Source organism: Anomaloglossus baeobatrachus, chromosome 6 (genome assembly GCF_048569485.1).
Source record: "Anomaloglossus baeobatrachus isolate aAnoBae1 chromosome 6, aAnoBae1.hap1, whole genome shotgun sequence".
Lineage (NCBI taxonomy): Eukaryota > Metazoa > Chordata > Amphibia > Anura > Aromobatidae > Anomaloglossus > Anomaloglossus baeobatrachus.
Window position 1 is genome coordinate 167,483,400 of NC_134358.1, and position 27,343 is coordinate 167,510,742.

Sequence of the window (27,343 nt, forward strand, 5' to 3'; positions counted from 1 at the left end):
CAGTCCGTGTAAATGAAGCTCGAGAGGTGAATATCACTCACACATTTACATTTAGATAAACATGTAGCATGAGAAACGCGTTTTGGATATCAAGTTGCTGTTTTAGTGCATTCACTAGAAGAATACAGTACGGAGCTCCGAGGTCCGCACGAGAGCACTACGGAGCCATGAATAAGACAACGTCGTGGACTTGGTAACTGGAGGAAACCCATGAAAACAGTGAGATCAAAAACGCTCCAAAACCTACCGCAAGAGCAATTTCCATGTAAATGTGCATGATGAGGAGCATTTACTGTATAACACTACAAAATATGCTGTTGCTATAGTAATAGGTAAATCAATAATAGAAAAAAAAAATGATCTGTTTATTCAAGTTCCATAGACAAATGTGAAGACATCAATACAAAACAGGGCAGACATCACAGGCGTCCTGAAGCCTGAAAATAAGAGGATCTGATTTATTTGGATGCAAAAATCAATGAGGTCAGGCATTTAATAAATTTCTTTGGGATGTGGAAAGGCTCCTAATGAAATCATACCCCAAACAGTCATATTTACCCCTCCTGGCTTTAAATCATGTCAATAAGGAAACATGATCTCATCCACGTTTCTTGGGAGAAATGAGTGAGTTCAGTAAATTAAAGACTGGCTCAAGAGGCTGAATCTCTGAAGAAACTCTGCTATAGGTTATACCATTGCTTCTTTATTTCCGGAGAATCATCATCTGGTTTTAGTACACATGCATAAGCTTTAGATTCTGGACACATTCTGGACAGTGACAGATATACAGAATAATAATCTGTACTTACCCATCCACACTTCACCAAAACATCCTTGGCCCAATTTAACTTCAAGCCTTAAGGATTCTCTAGGAATTTCCCATGCATCCTTTGCTAGTCCCTGGGTCTGCGGTTTCACGGTGGGGCACACAGTTGTCAACCTATAGCACAAGCCATCGGCATGTTCTTTAGAACAGAAAAATAAATAAATTAATGCACTGAAAGTATTAAAGGAGAGGAAAAATGTGGAAAAGCAATCAAATAATGTTAGGAAAATGATGCTGTGTACCCGTCGCAGTGAGGATTAGTGTGAAGATGCCCAGCCTTCAACAGATGGCATGGGCTCAGTCTTGATGGGGCCGGCACTTTGGAGGAGCAGATTTGGCTGCCAAGCTTCATTATTACTTTTACTACAAGTACCCCTGACAAAGGCCAGATATAGGTGAAACACATCAAGGTGCGGTGTGTGCCACCCAGTCCAACCATAATTGGGTTAACATGGCACAACGTATTGCAGACATGGATAGGTATTTGTTCATCTTTAATTCTTTAATCTCATTGTAACTACTGCGTATATGTTCATTATTACTACCCATTTAATTATCTTCAAACACAGGAGGAGAGAGTAAAGTGCAAAATTTATACTTTATTGAAACAGACACAACAAGACAAATTTAAAAAGAGGTATACTACCAAGTAAATAGGGAAACAAGTAGTAGTCACTTTGTCATGACAGATTGCAGCCCAAATATTATATATAGGTTCTACCAATAATGGAGTGGGAAATAGATGGGATAAGGGCTGACCAGAATCTTAAATCGGGACTACAAAAATAGAAGAGTATATGGACAGGGACAATATGGGATTGCAATACATTACAGTCGTCACGGCATCTCCAGCAAAGCAGGGAGAGGCCGTGGTGGCTAATAAATGAGGCACCAATAATAATCAGTTGTATATATTGAATTACATAGTGAGCGAAACAGTGTGACTATTGTAACAAGGCACAAATGAGGTACATTTCGCTTACCTAAAGTGCAAGTGCAGAATCAAAAGGTCCTTAATGCGCCAAAGGTGCCAGCAACCCCATGCAGTCCCTGGACCAAGTTAGGCTCACTTAGGCTCCCCACCTTGAAAAAGCTAAACCCACCCGCGAAACGCGCGTTGGATGGAGATCCTGGGCATTTTTTAGGGATACCACTTGGTCCAGGGACTGCATGGGGTTGCTGGCACCTTTGGCGCATTAAGGACCTTTTGATTCTGCACTTGCACTTTAGGTAAGCGAAATGTACCTCATTTGTGCCTTGTTACAATAGTCACACTGTTTCGCTCACTATGTAATTCAATATATACAACTGATTATTATTGGTGCCTCATTTATTAGCCACCACGGCCTCTCCCTGCTTTGCTGGAGATGCCGTGACGACTGTAATGTATTGCAATCCCATATTGTCCCTGTCCATATACTCTTCTATTTTTGTAGTCCCGATTTAAGATTCTGGTCAGCCCTTATCCCATCTATTTCCCACTCCATTATTGGTAGAACCTATATATAATATTTGGGCTGCAATCTGTCATGACAAAGTGACTACTACTTGTTTCCCTATTTACTTGGTAGTATACCTCTTTTTAAATTTGTCTTGTTGTGTCTGTTTCAATAAAGTATAAATTTTGCACTTTACTCTCTCCTCCTGTGTATGAATATGTACTACGAGTAGTGCTGACACCCCTCCCGTCCATCCTGGTGGGTATGGTGTCTATACAAATGGCTCTTAAATTGAGACATGTGTTAACCATTTAATTATCTACAGCGATACCCAGTGATTTATTTATATTAATGGGACCATTACACATAGGAACAACATGGCTTGATCTCCCATATCTTATAGATGCCTCCCTCATTGCTGTCAGTCTTTATCTGGTCTTCTCGTGTACTTTGTTCAGCTCATTATGTATAATTAGACTTAAACTATATGTTAGAATTAATTCTAATAACTTAGTCACAAGGTAAGACGAAAAACAACAAAGGGATACAACAATTATCCAGTACTTTCATATTTTGGTATACTTGTATGGAGTGAGAGGGCAATTATTCTCTGGAATTATTTTTGTATGTGTCATATCAGAAATAAGTCTGGCAGGAATGCAAAATTATTTTCCCAATTCTTTTTGCCCTTCCCCACACCTTATTTTATTTTGCATAGTTCCTATAAAGCAACTGTAAAAAAAAAAAGAAGGACGTTGGGCACTTACCAGAGTAGTGTTTTACAAGTTTCTGTAGTGATTCAAATTGTGCCCGTGTAGTGATATAGTATCCTCCATTGTCAAGTTTTCTTATCTTGTAGTGTTTCACATTGTCGCCTCTTACTTCATCCCAGTCCCGGATGGACAGAGAAAAAGCTCCTACAAAGCAAAATGTGTGCAAGAGAATTTACTACTCAATCATCGAAGAAGACCACTATATTGATCAGCAAGTCTCGCTTTATTCCATAGCCCCCTCAAACCTCACATGTACACTATGTGAAAAAGCTTCTCTGTTAAACACTTGACAATATTTTGTGTGGTCAAAAATTGGTCTCAGATACCAGTAAACTTGGATACTGTGGACTTGTCGAATACTGCTGGTATCAGCCAGTTCTTGGTCGGAAGTGTCAGCACTTTTATTAGCAATTTAATACTTAAAATATTGTCACTTTAAAGCGGTTGTCCACTACATGGATAATACGAGGGGCTGCTGATAAGTCTTTGGTTTTACCCAGAAAGAAACAAGATAGGACGATGAAACTTTACATTTATTCCACATACTCTCCACGGATGTCAACACACTTCTTACATCAGTATTCCAAGTTCTAGAAGCCTAGCAAAACGAAGGATTTCGGTTGTGCCTCAAACTAGGCCTCCATAGCAGCCATGGCATCAGAAATGGTGTGAAATTTGGTACCCTTGAGGTGTTTCTTCAGGTTTGGAAACAGATGATAGCCGGAGGGAGCTAGATCTGGTGAATAAGGTGGGTGGTCAACCAGCTGGAAGCCGAGCTCTGCCAGTTTTGCCGTGGTCTCTTGTGCAGTGAGCCGAGGCGTTGTCTTGCAGGAACAAGATTCCTTTGGACAGCTGGCCGCACCTTTTGGCCTTCAGAGCTGCCTTCAATTGGTCCTAAAGTGCAATGTAATACCTTGCATTGATGGTGGAACCCTTTTGAAGGTAGTCCACTAGCAGCACGCCCTCCTTATCCCAGAACACAGACACCATCACCTTAGTGGCTGATTTTTGCACCCTGCACTTCTTTGGATGAGGAGAACCTCTGTGCCTCCACTCTTGACTGATCCTTGTTTTCAGGGTCATACAAATAAATTCAGATCTCATCCACAGTGACCAGTCAATCCAGGAAGTTCTTAAGCCAGCTTTACACCTTACAATTAGGTGTGCAATCTCGTATGCGATGTGACACGCCCAGGTTGCATATGGGATTTTATGAGATTGCACGTAGGTCGTTCATTTGCTGTCACACGTGCGTTAGTAGTCTATGTTAAATTGATCAATTTTGTGTGCGATCCTTTAGATCATGTGTTCTGTGACGTATGCATTGGGCACCCTTTTTTTTTTTTATTTATTGACTTGCCAAGCGTGTGTAATGTAATAGGGATGCGTTTTTACTATGTCATCTGCCTTTCAGCTCTGCTACATGGCCGCTGACAGCAGACACAGACAGCCATGTAGCAGAGCTGAATGGCCGATGACAGCAGACACAGACAGAGCCGCACGATCAGAATGAACTCGGGTTAACTTCACCCGACTTCATTGTCATGCTGCGGCTCTGTCTGTGCCGCGTCCTGATTAGAGGTCACCCGTGAAGGATTCACCGGTGACCGCTAAACTCCTGAGTAACTGAATTGAGCAGCCCTCTCTCATATACTCACCGATCACCGGCGCGGCACGGCTTTCTCACTGCTCCGGCGGCTTTTACCATTTTGAAAAAGCTGGCCGCTCATTAAACAATCTCGTATTCCCTGCTTTCCCCACCCACCGGCGCCTATAATTGGTTGCAGTGAGACACTCCCCCACGCTAGTGACAGATGTCTCACTGCACCCAATCACAGCAGCCAGTGGGCGTGTCTATACTGTGCAGTGAAGTAATTAAATAATTAAAAAAACCGGATCACAAAACTGTCACTGGATCCAGCGGTGGCCGCGGGTAACCTCAATGACAGCTCAGCTGATCGCGCGGCTGTCTTCAATTGCTGCGTGGAGGTGACAGGAGCGGCGGTGTCTGCTGCAGCTCCGGTCACCTCCATGCAGCAGAGCTGGAAGCGACGTTGGAGCATCCTGGATTACGCCGGACATGGAGGGCTTTTTCGGGCTTATTAAAGTGGTGAACCAGGGTATATGTTTGTGTTTTTTATTTCTAATAAAGGATTTTTTCGTGTGTGTGTGTTTATTTACTGTCACTTACAGATTAATCATGGAAGGTATCTCAGGGAGACGCCTGACATGATTAATCTAGGACTTATTGGCAGCTATGGGCTGCCAATAACTCCTTATTACCCCTATTTGCCAACGCACCAGGGCAAATCGGGAAGAGCCGGGTACAGTCCCAGAACTGTCACATATAATGTATGCGGCAATTCTGGGCGGCTGCTGGCTGATATTGTTAGGCTGGGGGGCTCCCCATAACGTGGAGCTCCCCATCCTGAGAATACCAGCCTTCAGCCGTATGGCTTTATCTGGCTGGTATTAAAATTGGGGGGGACCGCACGCCGGTTTTTTTAATTTAATTATTTATTTCACTGCACAGTATAGACACGCCCACCGGCTGCTGTGATTGGGTGCAGTGAGACACCTGTCACTCAGCGTGGGGGCGTGTCTCACTGCAACCAATCATATGCGCCGGTGGGCAGGGAAAGCAGGGAATACGAGATTGTTTAATGAGCGGCCAGCTTTTTCAAAATAGTAAAAGCCGCCGGAGCAGTGAGAAAGCCGTGCAGCGCCGCACCGGTGATCGGTGAGTATGAGAGAGGGGGTAAGAGGGATAGCCTGACATGGATAGAGAGAGGGACAGAGATAGTGACCGACTGACAGAGATTAGTGAATGACAGACTGCGCTCTTAAGCGGACCTTTTTTAAGCTGCGGTGCAGAGCGCACACCTGCGCACATAGCCTCAGACATCACAATCGTATGAGGGATGTCACACGTTTCAATTGACTAGGTTAATACAACAAAACGCCCAATGTATGAGGAATAAACAATGTGTATGCGATCACCGTATTTTCGTTCAATCTTGATTGCACGTAGGTGTCACACGCAAATACGTCACGAACGATGCAGGATGTGCGTCACTTACAACTTGACATCGACGACGGATTGAAAGATTTATTGAAGCGTGTAAAGCAGGCATTAGTCCGGAAATGCTGACAAATGAACCGGGAATTTTTCACTCGCATGCTTCTCTGATCTGTTGTCAAACATTTTGGGACCCACTTTGCAGATAGCTTCCTCATGTCCAAATGTCCATGGATAATGACACAAACATGTTCACGGGAAATCTCCCATGATGTTTGCTATTGCTTTAGCTGAAATTCGTTGATTCTCCAGTAGTAGGTTGTGCACAGCATCCACTATCTCCGGAACCACCACCACTCTTGGTCATCTAGGACGTTCCTCATCATTGGTGCTGAAGTGGCCCATTTCAAATTTGGCAACCAAGTTCTTAACTGTGGAATATGAAGGGCATTGATCCACCAATGTCTGCGAGATATCACCATGAATATCCTTCCCGGACTTTCCTTGCAGAAACAAGAATTTTAATTACTCCTCTGCTCTCAGTTGCTGTGAATATCGCATTAGACTCCACCATTTTGTTTTCCCGCGTGTGTAGAACACTGTTGCCATAAGCAACAAACACAACATTTTGAAGACATATTAGACACACAAGTCTTTCATGTGATGTAACATTCATTAGCACAGAAAAAAAAAAAAAAAAAAAAAAAAATCAAAATCACAAAGCCAAAGACTTATCAGTAGCCCCTCGTAAAATAAAACACCTATACTTTCAGCTCTCACTCACTCTGGATGTCTAAACTGTCCGATTGAGGACAGAGTGGAGCCAGTGCTGATTGACAGCAGAGACTGCATGACATAAAAGGGTCAGGCGATCCCAGGGAGATCCAGTGCTAATATTATGCGAAGTGAGGGGGAAAGCAGGGATTGAAAAAGGGTTGTCCGAACAGAGGAAAACCCATTTAAGCACCATGCATGTTAGAATACTGTATATAAGAGCCCACTGGTGGTGGCTGTTCCGTTTAAGTGACTATTCATAACAAACTGTATTACAAGTGTATGATTGTCATGTAAGCACGATAAACCTACCCTAAATGTTTTCTGGTTTCATCCCATTTTTGCCTTTGGCAAATTAAAGTTTAACAAATTAAAATGCATTAAAATAGCTGTGAAAATGTAATTACAAAAGGGGCAGGAGCTATTTTTTTTCTGTAAAACTATCAAAAGGTATTAGATGCATTTTTTGCAACAAAAGTCCACAAATATTTCAGGTGGATCTGTGAGCGTGGTCACAATAACGTGGTCACAATGGCGTGGCTGGGCTGAGTTTAGGGTGTATTTATTAGGCATGAAAATGGTGCAAGTCTACAGTGGCTCATAATGCATGCATTTCATTTTTTTCTCACTTTATGGGCCTCCCAACTGCACCCCATTTATTAAGGTACAACTTAATCTGGCGTGCAAAAAAAGAAACTCTAACTGCACAAAACGTGACTTTTTTTTTTTTTTTAACCTTTTCTGTTGTTCAGCACTCTTCAGAAGGGTGTGACCTAGTGATGTGCAACAAACTGACAATGAATCTGCTGTAAAACTAGAAAATATTGTAACTAAACGCTCGCTAGCCCAGAGACGCGCTAAAGTCATTGATGCGTGCCACTTAATAAACCTAGCAGGATATAGGTTTGGTTTCTACATATTTACCACCAGTCTTGATAAATGAACCCCACTTTTTTTTCCCCATGTAAAATTGGTTGTTTTGCACCAGAGAGAAAAAAAAAGAAGAAAAAAAAAAAAAAAAAAGGAAAAAAAAGTAATTGAAATAGTGTGATGAGGCACGAGCCGCACATTGTATATAGGATTACCTTTAGTGGTTTCACTCTCTCTAACGAGAAACGTTCCTCTCTGATTTCCCGGGCTGAGAAGCAATCGCTCTGCATCTTTTCTCCCCATTTTGCCAAAATACCACCTAGGAATAAGGAAAGCAGCACAAGTCTCACATCTCATGATCTGCAAGCATCAAAACATCCCCTTACTCATCGCTCTCCTTGAAGCATTTTTTTATATATGTTTGATGAAATATTTCACTTTTGTATTCAACACTGATACAAAACACCAGAATTACTATTCACTTTGGAAATACGAACTGCCTATTATAGGTTGATGACATCTCCACTGATTTAGTGGACAAAATGTTCTTTTTTTATTTTTACAATATTAATACTGGACGTTCAGATAAACATTGGCCCTGGTATAACATGTCTATAGTCAAGACGGGAGGGATACATCCTTAGGCCCCTTTCACACGTCAGTGATTCTGGTACGTTTGTGCTTTTTTTAAACGTACCAGAATCACTGACATACGCAGACCCATTATAATGAATGTGTCTGCTCACACGTCAGTGATTTTTCACTGCTCGTGTCTCCAAGCGGCGTACCCGCGTGTGCGTGATTGCCGCACGGAGACATGTCCATTTTTTTCTGGCATCACTGATGTCCCACGGACCACGCAGTGGTGAGATCCGTGAGACACGTGCCAGAAAAATAAGAATTATTCTTACCGATAATTCGCTTTCTAGGACCTTCCACGACAGCATAGGAGGTTGTCTCTCCACGCCCTAATTGGGACAGGAAGTTCAAGAGGTTTAAAAGGACCCTCCCACCTCCCATAGCCAGTGTCTTACAAAGAATCCATAGCATATGAGAAGTACTACACATTCAGGAATACATGAATACATAGGGGAGGGAATTACCTGCTGTCGTGGAAGGTCCTAGAAAGCGAATTATCGGTAAGAATAATTCTTATTTCTCTAGTCCCTTCCACGACAGCATAGGAGGAATACCAAAGAATTGATACCTAGGGGGGGACCACAGCCTGCAGGACTTTCCTGCCAAAGGCCAAATCCCTGTTGGAATCCAGATCCAGACGATAATGCTTCGTGAAGGTATGGAGCGAAGACCACGTAGCCGCCTTGCAGATCTGCTCAGGGGAGGCCCCTGCCCGTTCGGCCCAGGAGGCAGAGGTAGCCCTGGTGGAGTGCGCCGTGAATCCAGTAGGCGGAGAGAGATGCTGAGCGAGGTATGCATCTCTAATTGCTCGCACAATCCAGTTGGCGACTGTACTCTTAGCCACCTTCTTGCCCTTATTGCGGCCAAAGGGCTGGATGAACAGGTTAGAATCAAGGCGCCAAGAAGCAGTAACCTCTAGGTAGTGCAACACTATCCGACGGACATCCAAAGAATGAAACACTTCCTCACCCGGAGTCCGAGGATTCTGACAGAATGAAGGCAGGACGATGGACTGCGAACGGTGAAAATCCGAAACCACCTTGGGAAGGAAGGAAGGGTCCAGCTGAAAAACAATGCTGTCATCTCTGATGGTCAGATAAGGTTCCCTAACAGACAAAGCCTGAAGTTCGCCAACTCTGCGAGCAGATGTAATAGCCACAAGAAAAGCAGTCTTGTGAGAAAGGGAACGAATGTTACAAGAGCACAGAGGTTCAAACGGAGATTGAGATAGTCCTGTAAGGACCACATTGAGATCCCAGCGAGGCGTCAGGACCCTCCGACGTGGACAGAGTCTACCAGCGGACACAAAGAACCGACGGATCCAACGATGATCTGCCAGAGCCGTGTCAAAGACTGCACTGAGTGCTGACACCTGAACTTTCAGGGAGCTGGGCCTAAGACCTAAGTCTAAACCACTTTGGAGAAAGTCCAGAATCTGCGCAATATTAGGCCGAAAAGGGTCAGGAGGCCGAGAACCACACCAGGAGGAAAATCTCTTCCAGATTTTGTTGTATATACTATTAGTCACAGGTTTACGGTTCTTCTGCAGCGTAGCCACAACTTTGTCAGAAAGCCCTTGAGCCTTCAGTGCCCGGGCCTCAGAAGCCAGGCAGCCAAGTTGAGTTTCTGAGGAGCCGGATGGAAAATCGGACCCTGTGACAGTAAGCGGGGGTCCGAACCTAAGAGGATTGGGCCGTCGATTCCTAGCGTCATGACCAAGCTGTACCAACTCCTCCGGGGCCACAGAGGGGCTACCAGTATAGTTGGGACCCCCTCGTCTCTGATCTTCCTCAGGGCCCGTGCGAGAAGAGGAAGAGGGGGGAACGCGTAAGCGAGGCGAAAGGACCAACTGTGGCAGAAAGCGTCTACCCCTAAAGCCTCGTCCCTTGGGTTCAGGGAGAAATATGTTGCGACCTTGCGATTCTCTGCTGAGGCAAAGAGGTCCACCTCTGGTGCACCCCACCTTGCCACTAGAGAGCAGAACACTGCCTGATCCAGGCTCCATTCCCCTGGATGAACATCCCGACGACTCAGGAAATCCGCCTGAAGATTGAGGGAGCCCTTCAGATGGACCGCAGAAAGGGAGAGCAGAGATTGTTCTGCCCATTGAAAGATTCGGGAGGATACCGACTTCAGGGCGCCTGAGCGTGTACTGCCCTGATGGCGGAGATGTGCCACTGTTGTGACATTGTCTGAATATACCAGGACGTGAGAGTCCCGGACGAGGTCCTGAGCCGCAAGGAGGGCTTCCCTGACTGCCCTGAGCTCCCGGTAGTTGGAGGATTGGGAGCTGACGTAAGGACTCCAGACCCCTTGAAATGGGGAATTTGCCACCATTGCCCCCCATCCACGTAGGCTGGCATCTGTGGTCAGTGTAACCAGGGGTTTCTGAGTCCAGGCAACCCCCACCTGCAGGTTGGCGGGACTCAGCCACCAGAGAAGGGATGAGGAGACGGACTCCGAGAGGCGAAACCTTCTGTTTAGGGATGACGGGAGTCTGTCCCAGTGTGTCAGGATATGATCCTGGAGACACCGAGAATGGGCCTGAGCCCACCTGACCGAGGGGATGCAGGATGTCATGGAACCCAGGGCCGACATAGCCGCTCGAAGCGTTGGGCGAGCCTGCCTGCGGAGCTTCGAGATTTTGGATAACAGAGCTATCCTGTGGCCCTCTGGGAGAAAAGATGCCTGTCTGTCGGAGTCCAGCAGCACTCCGAGAAACTGCCGTGTGGAGGAGGGGGTTAACTGTGATTTTTTGAGATTGGGAATCCATCCCAGAGACCGAAGGATTCCCAAAGACCTCTCCACATGGCTCCGGAGGGTTGGAGCAGACGGAGCCATGAGAAGAAAGTCGTCCAGATACGGAACTAGACAGATACCCTGCAATCTTATGAAGGCGACCACCTCTGCCATGATCTTGGAAAAGATCCTTGGAGCTGAGGAGATCCCGAAGGGAAGTATATTGAATTGGAAATGAAGTACTTCTTCCCCGTGAAGCACCGCAAACCTGAGGTATTGTCTGTGTCCCGGATGGACGGGTACATGGAAGTAGGCATCTTTCAGATCGATAGAGGCCATCTGGTGGTGTAGACCTATCAGGGGAATAGCTGATCTCACCGACTCCATCTTGAACCGCCGGTACCTGACCTGACGGTTTAAACTTTTTAAATTGATAATTATACGGACGTCGCCGGATGGCTTCTTGACCAGGAAGAGACGGGAGTAGTGTCCTATCCCTTCTTCCCGACTCGGGACTGGGGAAACGACCCCCGAGTGCACTAACTCTAAAATCTTTGTGTACAACAGAGTCTGTGAACCCGGCGATGCCAGCGCAGTGACTCGGAGACCCGGAAGAGGGGGGGAAAGGAATTCTATGAGAAGACCGTCCGAGATGATCTTCAGAACCCATTGGCAAGAGGTTATGGACTGCCACTGGGTAAGAAACGCTGAGAGTCTTCCCCCCACCCGGGCCGAGTCACTGCTTGTCCTGCTGAGGACGTTGCTGATGTGGAGGGATGAGGATGTTTCTCCCTCTACCTTTGGGATAGCTCCACCTGCCTGCCTTCCCTTTCCCTCTGGGCTGGGAGGCCTGAGGCATCGAGGGACGAAAGGACCGCTTCCTGGTAGGTCTAGGATCGGGCAAGGCCTTACGATCAGTCGCCTTGTCCAGGATATCATCCAGGGCAGGTCCAAACACCAAATCCCCTTTAAAAGGAAGGGAACAAAGCCTCATTTTAGAGGTGGAGTCTCCACTCCAGGCCTTAAGCCAGAGGGCACGTCGGGCAGAGTTAGAAAGCACCGAGGTCCTGGCTGCCAGGCGGACAGATTCCACCGAGGTATCTGCCAGAAAACAGGTAGCCTTCCTAAGCAAGGGAAGGGATTCCAGTAATTCCTCCCTAGGGGTCCCTTGGGAAATATGAGCCTCCAACTGGTCCAACCACCTAATTAGGGACCTGGATACGCAGGTGGAGGCAATGTTGGCTTGAATAGAGGAAGACGATGCCTCCCAGGACCGCTTCATCAGGCCCTCTACCTTCCTATCCATTTGATCCTTCAGCTGGGAAGTATCCTCAAAGGGAAGAGCCGTTTGCTTAGCTACCCTAGCCACCTGAACGTCTACTCCTGGGATCTCCCAATGTAGTCCCGAAGGTTCCAGAGGAAACCGGCGTCTAAGGTCACTCCGTACCCGCCTCTCAGGACATTCCCATTCCTGAGAAACAATATCCAATATATTGGCATGAACTGGGAATCCCAACTGTTTGACTGACTTCAGGCCAGCAAACATTTCGTCCTGGATTGAAGGAAGAGACTGCACTTCCTCTAAACCCATAGTGCTCCGAACTGCCTCAATAAGATCCCCCAACTCTTCTGAGTGAAAAAGAAAGGACTGGTCAGACCCCCCAGATGGAAATCCTTCATCAGGACCCTCAGAGGTGGAATCAGCGTCCTCCTGATCAGAAGGGGTCGACTGGAGTCTCCTCTTTTTTGGAGGAGAGGGTCCAGTAGCAGGGCCAGGAGCAGGGCCAGGAGCAGGGCCAGGAACAGGGCCAGGCACAGGGCCAGGCACAGGGCCAGGCACAGGGCCAGGCACAGGGCCAGGCACAGGGCCAGGCACAGGGAGAGAAGCCAGTGAGGCCCTAATCTCCTGTTTCATCATGGACCGCAACTCATCTATCAGAGATGGTTGTTCGGCCCTAATAACCTGGTCCGTACATTGCTGGCAAAGCTTTTTATCCCATCTGCAGGGAGCTTCTTTATACAGATGGGACATTTTTTAATTTTGTCCACTCTGTCAGGTCTATCAGGCTTATCGGACTTGTCAGTTTTTTCTGACTTCTCAGGCTTCTCTGATTTCTCATTTCTGTCAGTTTTCTTGGTGGCCTTGTCCTCCTAGAAAACACAGAGCAGAGAGCCATAATCACTGATGAGACCTATGTCCGAGGGACCAGTCCCCTCCATACTCACAGTAGCAGGGGGCACACTGGGTTCTGCAGAGGCAGCTGCAGCGGAAGACATGACAGGGAGCACGGTCTTACCATGATCTGATGTCTTCGTGGCAGCCCTTATGGACAAGGGCCTGCCTCCCCAGTGACGGTGCACGTTTCCCCGCCTCCCGCATCCGGTCCTGGGCAGGTCGAGTCGCAGTCGGCGTGCCTCCACGCTGCCTCCGCAAACCGGAAGCGCTCGACCGGAAGTCCGCAAGACCAGAAGTCCCGCCTCCGGGAGCACTTCCGGATCGCTCCGGCAGCGTGCATGCGGGAGGCGGCCGGCGGCTCAGGGAGGACGCCGGCCGGGGAGCTCAACAGCCTGCATCACCCCTCAGGAGGATCCGGAAGGCTGGAGCAGCGGTCCCCCACAGCGTGAGGGAACAGCAAGGGAGGAGCGGTGAAGGCCCGACCGATGCCGTCCGGCTGAAGGTAATAGGGGGGAAAAAAAAAAAATATACTGCAGTTCGCCGGCCACCACAGCATAGGAGAAAAAACAAAACCTCTCCATGCCCCATGGGGACAGGAAAGACACTGGCTATGGGAGGTGGGAGGGTCCTTTTAAACCTCTTGAACTTCCTGTCCCAATTAGGGCGTGGAGAGACAACCTCCTATGCTGTCGTGGAAGGGACTAGAGAAAAACGTGCTTTTAAAATAAAAATAATTTTTACTCACCCGGCTACAGCGATGCCCTCTGCAGCCCGTTCTGCTTGCTGCTTCTGAGCCGGCTCATTATTGTCGCGCATATTCATTATGCGCGACACTGCCGACCCGGAAGCAGCTGCTGCGGGGGTCAGCGCCGGACGGATGCTGCACCGCGAGAGCGATCAGCCCCATGGAGAGCAGGAGCGGGCACAGGTGAGTTAATCTCTAAGTGCAATCACGGGCCACGGAAAACGGAGCCCGGATTGCACTTAGACAACTCACGAGTGCCGTGAATCACGGCACACGTAGGGACATGTGCGTGTTTTACACGCCAGTGAAAAACGTCAGTGTTTTTCACTGACGTGTGAAACGGGCCTTAAAGAGGATGTTCACTACCAGACAACCCCAGCTTAATCAATTCAGGTCATCGTAGAAAATAAAAATAATGTATATACTTGCCCTGTTCCAGTAAAAGGATATGACCGCTGCAGCCAATCCGCTGCAGCTCATCAATACTCCACCAGAGTGGATGTCCAGCCATACTAATTAGTAAAGGCTACAGCGGCCGCTGATTGTTGTGTAGCACAAACCTCTGCAGCCAATCTCATGGTATTTACCACTAATAGTGACACTGCATCAATGTGGAGGAAGGTACGGTATATATATTTTAAATTTTCTACGGACCACCAAACTGCTTAAGCTGAGGCTGTTCATTGGGGACAACCCCTCTAATATGGGGTCAAAGGAAAATAGAGCTGGAGAATGACAGTATATAGAAGTGTGTTCAGAGTCTTTGTATTTACTTAATCAGAAGGGACTGGACAGCGCCCCCTCAGTAACATACTGCCTATACCATGTAGGTCAATGAAATAGAGGAATAGTCACTGACCAGGTAGAATATATTCTCTGGATTAATAGGAATCACCAGAACAGGACCAATTATAATTTCAATAAATGATTTTAGAGAATGACAATCAGGGTTATAATGACTTTCCACATCTGCTCAGTTATTTGTTGCTTCTTCTCAAGAGACACCGTAGGATTTTGCCAAATGGCCAAGATAAATACATTTTGCAAAACTGCAATAATTGCTTCCTACTTTATCAGCTTATCGCTGGATACACATAAATTATACTTACTCTTCAGCCTGTATGGAGTCTGCCGGGGCTACATAGTTACTGGGGATATAACCTGTTTTGCCAGTGGCTATGGATCTGGCTTCCCACCAGTCGCCTTCCCTGTATTAGGAAAAAGATACAACAATGTAATGCACAAATTAGACAATACATTTTTCTACTTGCATCTTCTTTTTAAGTCTATTTTATTATGTGTGCTCGTCTGCTCTTTTTGCTTTCTGCTTTGTTGGCGAAGTCCATCAATTCCAGATGTTTTAGCCCAATTCACCAATTGCAATTTTTTGCCTGGAATTTACCTCCTCAAAAGAACCTGATCACAGTTTGCCAGGACCGATCCCTCAAAGTAATGTTGATGTTTCACCATGAGATTATTCTTATTGAGAAAATCCAGAATAGCATCTCTTAGAAATCCCTCAAGGATTTTACCCACAGTAGAACTTAAATTTACTGGTCTATATTATCCACGCTCAGATTTTGACCCCTTTTTTGAATATTGGAACCACATTTGCTGTGCGTCAGTCCTGTGGTACAGATTAGGGAATGGCAGGGGTTTGGAAGTCATTTACAGAAAGTACAATTGTTTTTCAGGAAGAAAGAAATCCACTAACAGGCGCTGCGCACACCACGTCGTTTGCTGCGCACACTTTCAACTTTGTCACTTTTCATAACAGATTCAGGGTTCGAAAAACATGAAGTGGTTAAAAGAAATCACATGTTCATTCATTGGGCGCAGTTACAATTTACATTCTTACAAAAAAAAAAAAAAAACAATTGTATTTTTTTTCTATAATGACATTGAATTTTACCCATATCACAATCTTTAATAATATATATTTAAAAAAAAAAAAAGCACGCATTTCACACGTCAGTAGAGCTTCATTTTAGACTCCCACTTCCTGTTTCAGGAAATCGATTTGTAGATTAGCTTCAATGGACAAACCCTGACCACATCTTTTCTATTGAAGCATCTAATGAGTGTGTGCAATGCTCAATGTGTAGGGAGTCCTAGCAGGATGAGTTACATCTCATTGTAATCCTGCCTCTGATAAACTGCTGTAAATTTTTTTAGATAGGACAAAAGTAGGAGTCCAAAGTAGCCCTGTGACTGATTGCAAGACTTTTTTTTTTTTCTAATATCACGATTTGGGCTGAGCGGACCACACTGTAAGGCTATGTGCCCACGTGAGATGAAACCTGCGGATTTATCTGCGGAAAATCCACAATTTTTCCAGGTAAATCCGCATGTTTCAGCATGCACAAACACTCCCCATGTTATCCTATAGGACATGGGGAGTGCTGTGTCCACGCTGCGGATACGTGCAGCTGCAGAACATGGTGCGGATGTCCCGCAGCCGCACGTAATTGCATGTCAATTCTTTCTGCGGAATTACCTGCGGAAATCTGCCTTGGTCCCAATTCTTACCTGCCTTGATAGACACCCGGTCACTTTCCCTCCATGCACAGGACAGCAGTGAAGCTAGGAGCAGGAAGGAGAAGGTCAGCGGGCCTGCACGAGCTCCGGTCATGTGACAGCCAGAGCTAGTGCTGGCCCGCCCACCTTGTCCAGCACAGTGCAGACACGGCCGGAGACTGAGAGTGAAGTGCTGCGTGATGGAGGTAAATAAGTATGAACGCCCCGATCACTGCAGCACTTGTTCTGCATTGAGGATGCAGTGTCCAAGCTATGGAACTGAATACTCAATGCAGAATGCCCGCACCATATCCGCAGGAAAACCGCAGCATGGAAACAGACAAAGTTGTGCTGCGGATTTCTGGGAGCTCCTGCAGAATATCCTGCGGATATAACTGCAGGACACTTTCCCTGTGGGCACATAGCCTAAAAGTCTGGATCCACGCAGTTTCAAAGATGCCCGGGTGCCGGTCCTGGGATTCTCGGCGTACGTATCTGTATTCGGCACTTGGGAAATTAAAGGAAAAATAAAGAAAAGAATTAAGAGGGTTTCATACTTAGAGACTCTGTCATGGCAGCAAACTGCTTCCGGGTAAATAAATAAATGCCCAATGCGGTTTCTCTTAAGCCGGCATCACAATTGCGAGGGATTCGCACAAGTCGCGTCGCATCACCCGGCACAGCCGCACACTCCAACAGGAGCAGGTCGCCTGTTGTCTTTCTATGGAGCTGTACGCTCATGACCGTGCCGGGTGAGGTCATGTCAGACTTGCACGAGTCTCGCATTGCATCACCCGGCACAGCCGCACACTCTGCTGGCAGGAGCGGGTCGGCAGCATGTGCTTCTATGTACTTGCATGCTTCTGTCAGGAGAGTGTGTGCCTGCCGGGTGATGTGATGTGAGACTGGGCGTGAGTGTGTGATTCTTGCCTTATTCTGATACACAGCCATGATAAAGCCCAACAGCTGGGGGCTGCAGCCGTGGGCTTTATCTGTGCTCGTATCAGAATACGGGGACCCTGCAACGATTGTTTTATTTATTCATTTATTTTTATACCACGATACTCACCTGCAGACACTTGCACTGCTTTCCCTGCCCACTGTGGTGCGCTTGTGATTGGTTGCAGTCAGCTGACACTCAGGGTGGGGGCGTGTCTAACTGCAACCAATTACATGCGCAGGTGGGTGAGCAAATCAGTGTATATTCAATGGGGGTTAATCGTGGCTCCGGAAGGGAATGCCTGACCTGGAAGTAGCTTGCCGCCATGACACAGCCTCGGTGAGTACACTGCGCGCTCCTACCCCCCTATCCCTTCTACCAACGTTTTTAATCTCCGGATTCTGGTCCCAATACACTTATTTGGGTACCGGATTCCGGAGCGGATCCGGGTTTTTCTTTTTTTAAATTTAGCAGGTTTTTTGCGAGTTGACCAGCTCTAATCACGATTTCAAAAACATAGGCTTTTTTTCTTAAATATAACGTTTTTAAAAATATGCAACACAAACATTTGATTTAAACAATAGATCATTATCTGACAACCCATTCCTTAAATCATTTACCAACATTTGCGGCATTTTAAAAAGGAATGGAAAAGCACAATTCATCAAATGTAACACATCTCAATCCAAATTTTTTGTGTTGCTCATATACCAGAATCTGCAATTTCCCGTTATTCACCCTGTTTCAAACAAAACGCACATTCCTGTTTTGGGTAAAAATAAATAAATACATATGGAGACAAACAATTATTTTTTCTCTTCTCCAAGTTGCAGACAAATGATGGAAATGGCCAGAATTTGGTCATGTCTGCAGTCTGTAAAAAAGGAGAGGAAAAGAAGGAAACCAGAAGCAGGACATCCCAATAATGGAAACACTTGTTAAACATGGCTGTAACGTACGTGTTGTTGATGATCTGGAATCTTTCACCTTTCCTGAAGGAAAGATCTTCTGATGTTCTAGCTTCATAGTCGTATAAGGCAACAAAAACTGTAACACCCCCTAAAGGAAAAAAAAAAGCACAAGAGGCAATGTAAAAGTATACAGTAACTACGGTTTTCATACACGTGCATACTACAGCTGAGATTACACCTCTAATACCCAGAAACGATTCCCTGTACAAGTAAAAAAGTTCCATATACTGGAAATATGTAACATTACAAATTAACCCCGTCATTTCCCTTTACTTCAGTTGTATTCAGATGTAGCAGAGCTGGAATCGCCAATGGACCTTGTGTGGATTAAGTCAGATCTGCATATGTGTTGGGGTTAATAAAGTGGTGAAAAAGGGTGTTTTGTATTTTATTCCAAATAAAGAATTTTTTTGGTATTTGTGTTTATTTAAAATTTACAGATTAATGATGAAGGGGCCTCAGATAGCTGCCATAACTTATCTGGGGTTTAGTAGCAGCTGTGCGCTATTAACCCCTTATTACCCCGATTGCCACTGCACCAAGGCATTCGGGAAGAGCTGGTAAAGCGCCGGGCTTGTCACATCTAATGTATCCATGCAGCGCGATCCTGGTACCAAACATGATGCACAGACCGGTTGTTGGTCTCCTGACCTGAACCAGTCAAGTTTGGATCAGGACACCAACGCATTTGGACCGTGATTTCACAATTTGGCCTTACACTGAATGCACGGTATTTTATTGTTTTTAGATTCATACAAAGCACATTCTTAATGTTAAATGTGACCACCCATTTTTTAACTCGATGTCTTGATCTTTATAGAAAAAAAAATGGCAGTCTGCTATAATCAACCCCTCATGAGCTTCCTCATTAGATGGAGCAATGAGCAGCTACAAAAATTGGTTCTCCATGCGGCTCAGCCATCTCCCATGTGTATTACATGAAATGCCCATTCATTTCAATGGGTGTTGTATTATGTTTGAGGGGAAAAAAAAAAACAACAAAAAAACAATGAAATGAGAGCTGTGATTTTGCAGTGGCCACTATTGTGCTCCCGACCGCTGCTCATACTGCTAAGCAACTCCAAGTGGGTGGAAACAGACTGTAGGTGTGAGTGGGAAAAAGATGTTCTTCAGCACTGATTATCGGCACAGGATATGACAGCGGAAAATGACACACAAACACCAGGAAGAATGAGGAGATGTGGGGGAAGGGCGGGCTACCTCGAAGGAGCTGAAGCAAAAGAAAAGATGTTGTGTGTGTTATCTAGTAATGGTTATTTCTTCGCGCTCACATGTCTGCTTCTAATAGCTTTTCAGGAATACATAATAACTACCTTTTAATGAGCCCTTCATCTGCCTAAACACACACTGTTGTCATGATAGAGGCGCAGCACATAAGTTGAGAACAAGATCTCTCATTCCCTGCGCTCTTTGCCTCTGTAAAGATGTTCCAATAAAACTCGCCCCAATGTATATTTATGGCACAGGTTTAGGCACCATGCTGCCAGAGACTGCAGAAGACCCCAGAGTAGGCAGAAGCGAATACACACAGCACTCACTCTAAGGGGCCCTTTGCACACTACGACATCGCAGGTGCGATGTCTGTGGGGTCAAATCGAAAGTGACTCACATCCGGCATCGCTCTCGACATCGTAGTGTGTAAATCCTTTTAACTACGATTACTGAGCTCAAAAGCGTCGGTATCGTATGATCGGTGTAGTGTCTGTCATTTTCATCATTTTGGTACAATACAATGTTGTTCCTCATTCCTGCGGCAGCACACATCGCTGTGTATGAAGCCGCAGGAGCGAGGAACATCTACCTGCGTCCCGTCTGCAATGCGTAAGGAAAGAGGTGGGCGGGATGTTTACGTCCCGCTCATCTCCGCCCCTCCGCTTCTATTGGCCGCCTGCATGTGACGCCACACGACCCGCCCCCTTAGGAAGGAAGCGGGTCGCTGGCCAGAGCGACGTCGCAGGGCAGGTAAGTGCATGTGCAGCTGCCGTAGCGATAATATTCGCTACGGCAGCTATCACAAGATATCGCAGCTGCAACAGGGGCGGGGACTATCACGCTCGGCATCGCAGCATCGGCTTGCGATGTCGTAGTGTGCAAAGGGTCCCTAAGGCTGGGGCCACACATGGATTACTGCGATCCCCTCGCATGACACTTGGCTCACGCTGGCAGTACAACAGAGCGGAGTGTCATGCGAGTGTCCCTGCGACTGAGGTCCGACTGTGCGAGTGGACCTCAGCTGCTGAGGGGAGGGACGGCTGAGGAGAGGAGGGAGGGATTTATCTCCCTCTCTCCTCCGTAGCTGGCTATTGCCATTCTCGCACTGCACTCGTGATACACCGGTGTACTGCGAGTGCAGTGCGATTTTTCTTTCGCTCCATAGACTTGAAAGGGTGTGAGAGAAAGTCTCGCATTACAGTCGTAGAATGCTGCGATTGTTTTCTCGGTCCGATTAGGGCTGAGAAAATAATCGCTCATGTGTGCTGTCACACAGGCTAATTTTGGTCCGAGTGGAATGCGATTTTTTTACCGCACTCCACTCGCACTGTTTTTCATGCCGTGTGGCTTAGGTCTTAAGGGCAGACACAAAGGATGTCAGCGCATACAAGAGATTTTATGGGAGACTTATACCCTACACATTAATATATGCATATAAAAACAGAAGAAAAAAAACCAAAACCTTATATAAAATGCAGCAAAAATCCATTGACAGTCCAGGAAAAATATATAATTTTTTTTATAGTGGCTATAATTAAAAAGCCTACTAAAACTAGCTAAGCCCTTTCTTATCCTAAAAGACCAAAATATCATTAGGCACGCTCCACCATAGTCATCTCTGGGAATGGCACTTACATCGAGATTTATGAGAATCATAAAACCTCCTGAACGTCTGATACAGACATCACTACACCTGGTAATTACACATCAACAAACCTAATAAATGGATTTTCTCCATCACTTTTCAAGTCCAATCTCGCTGAAAAACAAATGACACCCTTCACGTTACAACCTCCTTCACACACTAAAGCATTTTGGAATTAGGTTTTTTTTTTAACCCCCTCCACCACCCAGCAATTTCCATTTTTTCACTTTTGTACTAAGGGCCATAACTTCTTTTTTTTTTTTTTTTTTTTTTAAATCTTTCTGTCAAAATAGCACATGAGGGCTTTGTTTTTTGTGGGAAGAGTTGTACTTTAAATGAAACCAATCATTTATTATACTGTTATAATGTGCTCTTCAGAGCATCCAGGGGCATTACAGCCCGGACCAGACCCCAATCAAAGGACGATTAAACTTTCACACTGCTTATCTATGAACTACAGCAATATTTATGGCCACAACAGTTTGCCCCCTGCCATAGTGATAGTTCTGCTTCACATAACTTGTTTTTTTTTTGTTTTATTTCACTGCACTATTCTATGTCCTGTTGTGTATAAATATGTGACTCTTCAGATTTTGTGTTATACCGAGCCTGATGAAGAGACCCAAGTAGTTTCGAAAGCTTGCCATTATTACCATCTTTTCAGTTAGCCATTAAAAGGTATCAACCACTGAGGACTCTGTTCCTTTAAACCAACATTTTTTTATCTCTACTGGCTAACACGGTTCAAAGATTATACTGGAAAAACGAAAAAAAAAAAAAAAATCCAAATGCAAAAATCCCCCCCCCCCAAAAAAACCACATGTCTCAAATTGTAAGCTTTTAAGCCACAAAAATATTATTTAAACGCTTTAAAAAGTTGCAATAATTTTGCACAACATGGAGTTGTGCAAAACGGTTGTGATTTTTGGCATTTCCATTTTAAAGCGGCTCCGCCACAATAGTCAGGGCCTGGGGCAGGACGGGGCATGGAGACTTGTTCCCGTCAAATTCAGCAAAAGTGTGGCATTTCTTTTGTCAAAAATGCTACTACAGGCAACGAGCCACTAAAAAGATGCGCCGGATTCATGAGGCGGCGTGTGCTGCAATTAATTTGGCGCATCGTACTGCAGTTACCGCTTCTATGCCACACCAGTCTTTATGAATCAGCCCTCATCTGCAAACAGTTGTTGCTGCAGCTTTTTGAGCCAAAGAACCGGAGTAAATTCAAAAGAAATGGGAAATCTGAGGGACTTACACCTCCTTCCTGCTGGAGCCAAACCTGGCTTTAAAAAGGGAAATGTGTCATCAGAAAATTATCTATGGTTTTAAAAAAAAAAAAAAAAAAAAAAAAAATAGAAAAAACCCAAAAATAAAATAAATCAATTTTTTTAAACTATTCACCCCCAATGCCCCGTTTTCGTCTCCACTTCTTCCAAGAATGATAAAAATAAGTTATGTGAATATTGCCATATGAGGGGCTTGTGTATTGTGGGACGAGTTGTACTTTTGAATGGAACTAATTATTAGTTTTACCATTTTGTACTGAAAAATGGGAACAAAATTAAAATTAATTAAAAAGTGCGGTGAAATTAAAAAAAAAAAAAAAAGCAATTGCACCATTTTTTTTTTTTTATTTTTATTTACCTTGTTGCCTAAATGATAAAGCTGACCTGGCATTATCAATGCCCAGGCCTGAAGAGTTTGTAGATACCAAATATGGATAGTTTTACTTTTATCTAAGTGGTGAAAATAAATTCAGAAGTTTGAAGAACAAAACAAAAAAAAAAAAAAACCCCCCAAAAAAACAAACAAAACCAAAAACCGCACCTTTGTCGCCATTTTCCGAGACCCTGAGTCTTATTTTTCGGGATCTGGGGCTGTGTGATGGCTTATTTTTTGCATCGCGAGTTTGAGTTTAAAATATACTATTTTTGGATAAATGCGATGTTTTGAGCTTAAATTTTGTCGTTTGGAATTTTTTTTCTCTCTACACCATTTATCAATCAGTTTAATTGATTTTACATTTTGATAGATTCCTGAACACAGCGATACCAAAATGTGTATTTTTTTAGATTCTTATCTTTATTCTTGATGGTGCAAAAGGGTGATTTGAACTTTTAGGCCCTGTGCGCACTTGCCGGATTTTGCTGTGGATTTCCTGCGGTTTTGCTGCATGTTTCGCTGCAGAAAATGTTCATAACATCTCTGCAGTGATTCACCAGCAAAACCTATGGGAAAAAAAATTCCTGTGCGCACTGGGCGGATTTTGACAGCTGCATGTTTTGCTGCGGGATTCCCGCAGCAAAAACAATTGCATGTCACTTCTTTTCCACACGTCGCTGCGGGATTTCACTCCAGTGACTCCAATGTAATCGTGAAATCCCGCAGGGAATAACGCAGGCAGCAAATTCTGTGCGGTTCACTGCGCTTTCCTGCGTTATTCCCTGCGGTATTTCGCGGTTTACCTCCGGTAATGTACATCGCTTGCCTGCGATTTTGCAGGGAAGTGATGTCATTACAGGAAGAGGAAGCCGAGCAGAGAGTAAACCCACACAGATCACACACACACACACAGACATCACAGACCTAGAACACAGACACAGACACATAGAAAGCAAACGGAAATATAGAAAACAAAAACACGTGGGCTCCGCTGTATATTTACCGTACAGCCGAGGTAAGCACACAGCGGCGGCCCGGTATTCTCAGGCTGGGGAGGGCGAGGGGCAGGGTTAATGTCCCCCGCCTCACTCCTCCTCCCGCAGCCGAGAATATCAGCCGCCCCGGGACTGCCGCATCCATTATGCGGCAGTACCGGAGTGTCCCCGGCTCTTCCTGCTGCCGTGTAGCAGTGGCAGTCAAGGTAATACAAGGAGTTAATGGTGGCGGATCACCACCATTAACTCCATGCTTGATCATGGCAGCGTCTATGTGACAGCTGACATGATCAACCCGTAAGTAAAGTGAAAAAACACACACAGAAAAATCCTTTATTTTAAATAAAACACAAAAAAGCCTCGTTCACCCTTTTATTAACCCCTCCCGAAACAAAGGTCCGACGTAATCCACAGCTCCGGCGTCCTGCGATGCTTGCATCCAGCCACGATTGACACAGACACTGCTGAATGCAGCCTCGCAGCGAGACAGCAGAGGTAACCACAGGGCATTTCCCACGGCCGGTAATGTGAACTCACTGCCGACCGTGAGAAATGGAGAGTGTGCTCACAGGGACTCCTATCTATCCCTCTGTCTATCTATTCTTCTGTCTATTTCTCTATCTCAGAATGAAATAACTTTTTTTTTTTTTTCAATGTGCTTTATTGCATTGAATGCAATAAAGCACATACCAACCCGCACGCGGCAAAACCGTGGCAATACCGCGAACAATACCGCAGTAAAACCGCAGCAAACCGCATGCGGTTTTCGGGTGCGGTTTGCCGCGTTTTTTTACCGCATGTGCGGTAATCTTTGAATACCTGCGGAATTTTCTTGAGAAATATTCCATTTTCCAGTGCGCACAGGGCCTTAGGGTTTTTGAGGATTTAAAACTTTTGTTTACACGTTTTATACTGATTTTACTAGTCCCCCTATGGGGACTTTATGACTGCAGTGTGATTGCTTGAGCTTCTTGCTCTCCTGTGAGGGCTGGCGCTCTGCCGGAATTCATAGGAAGTGAGTCATAACAGCGACCGGGGTCATCATGTGTCCCCGTGCTATCATGGCAACACACTGGCGCCCTGTGATCGCATCAGGGCCACCGATTGAGGCAGGGAACAGAACAGTGCACGCCAGATCCGACTTACCTGCCCATGTTAACTGCATATGTCTGCTGATCACTACATGTACATCATAGGTCGTGAAGGGGTTAACTTTATAAAAAAAATGCACGTTTTGTTTTTATTTCAATTCTTCCTATCTTTATTACAAAGACAATTTGCGATTTTTACCGAGTACTAAGCTTTATACTAGACTCAATTCCTGTTCTGTACAGATGACTTTTCAGCAGTCTCATTACCACAACCAGGATAATGAAATGCAACACTGCTCTGCACAGTGATGACACAGGATTCAACATTCACAATATCACAGCTCACATCCTCCATTTCCCATCACATTGACGTCTGCCCTCATCAGATCATGCTCAGAAAACTCTCCTGTACAAAACAATGGCTCCGAGGCAAATTTGCCAGAATTCTGTTAGAACATTATTTTTTTTTAACATTCCTAGAGGTTTCCACAACTCTTCATTGGAAAAAAAATGTTGCGAATTTGTGGAGTCTATAAGTCACCTCCGCCATAAAATGGAGGAAGCTTCAAGTGAACCTGACAGCAGATACATACATACTGCCTGATCCATGGGCAGAAGGGATCAGACAACGGTTGTTTGATCTCGGCCAGGTATATTAACTCTGAAACTTTTAGAGATTTACATGTAATCCCCGGTGTAAGCGCTCAGCGTAGAGCGCAGGATCAATGTGAGCTGCGCTGTACTTTGATCTTTGGGAAGAGGAATTACCAAATTAACAGCAGGTCAAGAATGGCTTTTATTTAAATTTGTAGCCATTCCACGTGTGGTAGAAGTGATTAGACTGCTTTATTCTTCAGGTCACTGATTACACCGATAGCGCATTTATATAATTTTTTATGCTTTGCCTCTGAAAATATATATATATAGGTTTTGCATTGCTGAGATAAACATTTTATTTTTCCGCTGACAGAGTCAGATGAGAGCTTGTTTTTATGAAGGATGAGGACGTTTTTATTGGTATAATTTTCAGACAATATTTTTTGATTGGTCTATTCAAATTTTTGTGAGTTAGAAGGAACCAATGTTTCAGTGTGTGGTAAAATTGATAACAGCTTTATTCATCGGGGTCAGTACGATTATAGTGATACCACATTTATATAGTTTTTTTTTTTTTATAGGTGTTGCAATGTGCATATGTACTGACCTTTAAAAATTTCTGGTACAAGCAACTCCCTTCATAAGTCAGTGCTGCTTAGTGACAGAAAGTCCACCTGTGTGCAACCCAAGTGTACCGGGCTGTGTCAACACACACACACACACACACACACACCCCTTTTCTGAAAGGCCACATTGGTTAGTGGTGCCTCTTGCCTAAACACCATTAAGACCATGGAGATCTCCAAAAGTCAGAGACAAAGTTGTTGAGAAGTGCAATTAAGGGTTGGGTTCTTAAAAAATATCCCAATCTCTGATGAGACCAGAGCACCATCATATCCATTATCATAAAATGGAAAGAACATTGTACAACAAACCCGACAAGAGAGGGCCGCACACCAAAACTCTCAGCCCGTGCAAGGAGGGCATTCATTAGAGGGACAGCACAGAGACCAAAGGTGCAGATTTCACAGAGACTGGAGTATCTGTCCATACGCCAGACTAAGCTGTATACTCCATAGAGCTGGCCTTTGTGGAAAAGTGGCTAGAAAAAAAGCCTTTACTTACAGCCAAAATTTGAAAGGCTTGTTTTTATTTTGCTAAAAGACATGTAGAAGACTCCCCAAATGTACGGAGGAAGGTGATTTGGTCAGATGAGACCAAAATTTTACTTTTTGGCCACCAAAAGGTATATGCTCTCTGGCACCAAACAAACAGCTCATCACCCAAAGAACACCATCCCCACAGCGAAACATGGTAGCGGCAGCAACATGCTGTAGGGATGTTTTGTTTTTTTAACAGCAGGGACAGGGAAAATGGTCCGAGTTGATGGGAAGGTGGATTGTGTGAAATATCGGGACATTTATGAGCACAACCTGTTTCAGTCTGTCAGTTATTTGAGACTGGAATGGAGGTTCACCCTCCAACAAAACAATAACCCAAAGCATATGGCTAAAGCAATACTCAAGTGGTTTAAGGGGAAACATATAAATGTATTGGTGTGACCTAGTCAAAGCCCAGACCTTAATCCAATTGAGAATCTGTGGTCAGACTTAAAGATAGACGGTTCCTCTAATGAACAGCACACTTGAAGGAGGTGGTGAAGTGTGGTCATGAGGAATGGGTGAAAATCCC

At 45.1% G+C, this 27,343-nt stretch overlaps 1 protein-coding gene across 1 annotated transcript in view; it reads right to left on the minus strand.

Annotated features, from left to right (window-relative positions):
- Positions 1-27,343, minus strand: part of YES1 (YES proto-oncogene 1, Src family tyrosine kinase) — a 107,517-nt gene that overhangs the window by 20,682 nt on the left and 59,492 nt on the right. The window contains exons 3-7 of the mRNA XM_075314479.1: positions 18,417-18,516; positions 15,110-15,208; positions 7,917-8,020; positions 3,033-3,182; positions 810-965 (exon numbers count right to left, since the gene is read on the minus strand). Of these exons, the coding sequence (XP_075170594.1) occupies positions 810-965; positions 3,033-3,182; positions 7,917-8,020; positions 15,110-15,208; positions 18,417-18,516 (609 nt within the window). The remainder of the gene's footprint in view (positions 1-809; positions 966-3,032; positions 3,183-7,916; positions 8,021-15,109; positions 15,209-18,416; positions 18,517-27,343) is intronic.